The following is a 4925-nucleotide window of genomic DNA, read 5'->3' as shown; positions in this document are numbered from 1 at the left end:
TTAGAAAGCTAAAGCCTCCATCACACCAAACTACTTCTAACTGTGTGATAACGGAATGAACGGAGTAACAACTGTTTATGATCTGTTTAATACTTTCATGGACGGGCTCGGACTGGTTTGGACGGAAAGGGTGCTCTAGAACTGCAATTAGACGGAGTGACACTGACCTCAAAACGCGACGGACGTACTATGAACGTGTTACAACGTGACATGGTCTTTTGGACAATTTGCATATATTTGTTTTTAAAGACGTGCATGGTTATTATTTTAATCCATGTCAGCTCAGATGCATAACTGCGATCATGGAATGTTCTCAAAAAACTTTCAAGTCAATCATTCAAATGTGAAAAGGGGTACTTATCATAAATAAATATGATTGCTTGTACTTAGGGAAAAGGGGAATTCATAAGAAAGAAAAGCTTAATTTGTCAAAGTAATACTAATTATAATAAACCACAACATTTATTAGGCGCTTAATACTATCTAAAGCTTATTATAAACACACAAATTATAAATATGTTCTTCATTCAATGAATCATGCATATATAATAATAAAACATAAATGAGATCAAAACATAGGGTCAAACATATTAAGATCAAACAAACAAACAAGGAATACGATGGTGTGCCCCTCCTTCGACCGACTCACAACTGCAGGATATCATTCATATTAAAAAGGTGTGTTTTCAGCAAGGACTTAAACTGGTCAAGAGAATTAGTATTATGAATATGCGCTGGTAAATTATTCCAAAGGATAGGGGCATTCGCTGTAAAGGTTCGATCGCTATCTTTTGTAACAGTACGAGGGCCAAGGGTTAACTGCAAGGTTGATGATGATCGAAGACGTCTCAAAGAACTAGAGGAACGTAAGGAAATCAAATCTGAAAGATATTTAGGGGCTTGGCCATGGAGAATTTGTTTATGTAGAAGCAGGTGTGAATGAGGAAGGCTACACGAAATTGAATTACAATAATCAAGGTGGGAGGATACACAGGCATGAGTTAATTTTGCAGTTGTGGGTCGGTCAATTAGTTTTTTAATTTTCCCAATTTTAAAGAATCCAAAAGATGCAGATTTACAGATGGGTCACCTTTCACATTTTAATAGAGGCACATACAAAAGGGGAAGGGACACTTATTACAAAGAAAAAACAGCACTCATCTGAAATAAAAAGGGAAACTTTTCTTCTGTAAAAGGGTGCTCTGTTAGTGTACTTTATTACGAAAGAACTCATTGTGCCCCCTTCCCCGTGATCGCTGCCTCGCCTTCTGATGCAGATTAAGAACGCCCCCAAAAGAAAGAAATATACAGACGGACAGCAAGATGGGAGGGGTATTAAAACAAGTACAACATACAAAACAGAAAGAATCAGCAGTAATATTAACAATATGGATTAAGAGTAGAAGCATGACTGAGAATAATAGTTAAATAGAAAAAAATGAGAATTAAAATGAACCAAAATGCAACAAAATAAGGTAGAGAGAATGAGATCATGTAATAAAGAAAGTTGGACAAACTGATGCAACGAACAGCCAAACAATGAAGTGATTAAAGACAGAAACTTTAAAATTGCATTCAAGGATAACTCATACGGAAAAGGCATAGCGTCAAAACAACAAAAGTAAAAAACAAACATAATATTGGATGATGTTTGAAGGTTTGCATGGTGGTATGAATAATCACGGAAGAGGTTTACGGTACACCATGTGTAAAGTCCTCGAGGGACTGAGGAAAGTAGATAGAAAATAGAGGTGAGATGGAAGGCGAGAAAGTGGAGGTTAGAAGGAAGAGTATCTTTCGGAAGTGAGTTTAGTCCTGAAAAGGACTGTAAACCAGAAAGTTTGGGCAGGATGAGAGGTTTGAGTAGAAGACTGGATTGAGTTGGAGTAGGCGAGTAGAATTGCAGAGCAGGAGCAGGAGAGTAGACTCGACGTTTCGGACAGGTTGACTGTCCGTCTTCAGGAGTGAGTGTTCGCTAGGCGTGCGGCGGTTCTTATGGCGTGGATGCGGACTTGGGGGAAAGCAATGAGCCGGCGGGCTCGGCAGGTTGGCAGGCAGCTGTCGGTGGTGGCGTGCGGTTGCGTGAATTGGCGGGAAACGAGTGGGCGGCGGTTATGCGGACGTCGTGTGGTAGGTGTCGGCGGGGTAGCGGGGGGGGGGGGGGGGGGGGGGGGTGTGTCGGTCGTTGAGTGGGTGTATCGATCGGCGGTGAGGATAGCTATTAGTGGTGTCGGTCTGTGTGTGTTGGTCGGCGGTTTCGGCGTTGGCGTAGGTTGTAGCGAGGTGTGGGCGTGGGCGGTGCTTGTGTGCGTGAAGTGGCTAGTTGAGAACGTGTAGTGCTTGGTTGAGTGGGTGTGGTTGGGTGGTTGTAGGTGGTGTCCGGGCTAACGGATGGCTGGATTGGTGAAGTGTTGGTGGTTGGCGTGTTGGTTGTGGAGTTGGTTGAAGATTGGTCGGAAGTAGGATGGTGAGGGAGGATTGGGTGCCAGATACTGTTGATGTGAAGGCCTGGGTCTTGGGGTACGGTGTTGTGTTGGTGGATCTCGATGGCTTCTCGGATCCTTCGGGTGTGCCAATGTCGGATGGGGGTGATGAGGTGACTTTTATCCCAGTGAATGTGGTGGAGCTCTTGTTGTGCGTGCTTGACGATGGCTGACTTGTCCCATTCGCTGCGTCGGTGGTGGGTCTTGTGTTCTTTTAGTCGGGTGTCGAAATCGCGGCCGGTTTCTCCAATGTAGACTTTGCCGCCATTGCAGGAAATCTTGTAGATGCCTGGTTGTTTGTTGGATGGGTGCTTGTCCTTGTGAGAGTGAAGAGTGGAGTAAAGCTTGTGGTTGGATTGGTGTCTGACGAGGATGTTAGCTGAGCGGAGGATGCGTTGTAGTCGGTGTGATGTCTTGCCGATGTAGGGAAGTACGATGGTGGCGGTGGGTTTGGTATCAGGTTGGGTTCCGGTGGTGATGTTGTTGGTCTTGTGGTAGGGAGTTCGGGTGTTGATTTTCCTTCTTGGGTACTGGTTGATGGAAGTAAGTGCGTGCGTGATGTGCTTGAGTTCTTGCTGGAGATGTGCTTTATCACTAAGTTGGTGGGCTCGTCTGATGAGTGAGTTGGAGACTGATTGGTGGACTGATGGATGGTGGTGAGATCGGAAGTTGAGGTAGCGGTCTGTGTGGGTTGGTTTCCGGTATACTTGGTGCGCGGGGAATCCTGATGGTGTCTTAGTGATGAGTACGTCTAGGAAAGGGATTGAGTTGTCGTGTTCGGTCTCCATGGTGAACTTAATGCTGGGGTGTTGGTTGTTGATGTGGTCGAGGAACTGGTGGAGGTCTGGTGTGCTGTTTGGCCAGATGACGAAGGTGTCGTCGACGTAGCGTAGCCAGAGTGAAGGAGACTTGTCGGCGGACTTGAGTGCTTGGTGCTCGAGGTGTTCCATGAAGATGTTGGCGATGATTGGTGAGAGTGGAGATCCCATGGTTGCTCCTTGAAGTTGTTTATAGAAGTTGCTGCGCCACTTGAAAGAGTTGGAGTGGAGGCAGGTGAGAAGGAGGTCGTGGATCTGGTCAGGTGTGAGCTTGGTCCTAGATTCGAGGTCTGGGTCTGAGATGAGGCGTTGTTTGATGATGTCGCATGCTTGGTCTACAGGAACGTTGGTAAATAGAGAGGTGACATCGAAGCTGACGAGTGTGTCGGATGGCTGGATCTTGGTTTTGGAGAGGATGTCGATGAAGTGCTTAGAGTTGGTGACGTGGTGCTGGGTTTGGCCTACGAGTGGTTGTAGAATGTTGGCGAGATGACGTGCAGTGTTGTAGCAGGATGATCCTCGGGTAGAGATGATAGGGCGGAGAGGGATAAGCGGCTTATGAATCTTGGGCTGTCCGAAGAGGATGGGTGACTTAGCTGACGAGGATCTGAGTTGAAAGTAAAGTGCCTTGGGTAGTACGTCGGATCTGTGTAGGGTCAAAAGTTGTTGGTTGATCTTCCTTTCGTTGGCCGGGGTTGGGTCCCTCTTAAGTTTGGAGTAGGTTTCCTTATCTTTGAGTAGGTCGCAGATCTTATCTTCGTATGTATCTTGGTCCATGACGACGCTGGCGTTTCCCTTGTCTGCTTATAGGATGTGGATGGATTGGTTCTTGCGGAGGTCTTGAATAGCGGATCGTTCTTCTTTAGATAGGTTGGGTTTGGGTGGTTTAGCTTCGGCGAGAGCGTTGGAAATTTTGAGTCGGATGTCGTTGGCAGCAGCTTTGGAGAGGAAACGGAGCTTGGGTTCTACTTGTTGCACGATGTCGGAGAATGGTATCTTCTTGGGAGCTACGGCGAAGTTGAGTCCTAGGGATAGAACCTTGTGTTCGGCTTGGGAGAGTCTGTGTTGAGTGAGGTTGACTACTGTGTCCTTAATGGGTTGATTCGTTGGAGGGTCGTTGGTGCGGATCCGCTTGCGTGAACGTAATTGGTCGAACTTCCTAATTTGCTTGAGTTTGGTGGTCTGAAAGGCGAGTTGGGCGGTGTGTTCGTTGAAGGACTGTACTTTGCTGAGGTCATCGGGATTCAGTTGTTGGTTGATCTTGGACTGAGATGCAGAGGTAGCGGTGTTGAGATCGTGGAGTTGGTGGCGTGTGTGTACGATGCGTTCTCGGGTAAGGTCAATACTGGCTTGGTGTAGTATGCGCTGGGCTTTGGGGGTGTCAACGGCGGATTTGAGTTGAAGGCCTAGAGGGATGGTGTCGGAGTCGCGGCAGCGTTTGAGGAAGGTTAGGTGGTTGGTGAGCTTGGCTGACTTAACTAGATCGCGCTGGAGTTGTCTGACGCTGAGTTGAGTAGGCTCCCCGTAGAGCTGAATCAGATGATGTTTGAAGGTTTGCATGGTGGTATGAATAATCACGGAAGAGGTTTACGGTACACCATGTGTAAAGTCCTCGAGGGACTGA

General features: G+C 46.7%; 1 protein-coding gene across 1 annotated transcript; it reads right to left on the bottom strand.

Annotated features, from left to right (window-relative positions):
* Positions 1-2221: 2221 nt before the first annotated feature.
* On the bottom strand, positions 2222-4078 carry LOC115927703. Its single transcript, XM_030993879.1, has one exon. The coding sequence runs from the start codon at positions 4076-4078 to the stop codon at positions 2222-2224; it is 1857 nt and encodes a 618-aa protein (XP_030849739.1).
* Positions 4079-4925: the final 847 nt, after the last annotated feature.

The sequence above is a fragment of the Strongylocentrotus purpuratus genome, unplaced genomic scaffold (genome assembly GCF_000002235.5).
Source record: "Strongylocentrotus purpuratus isolate Spur 01 unplaced genomic scaffold, Spur_5.0 spur5_scaffold_20, whole genome shotgun sequence".
NCBI classification, from domain to species: domain Eukaryota; kingdom Metazoa; phylum Echinodermata; class Echinoidea; order Camarodonta; family Strongylocentrotidae; genus Strongylocentrotus; species Strongylocentrotus purpuratus.
This window is presented reverse-complemented; position numbering and strand designations above follow the sequence as displayed.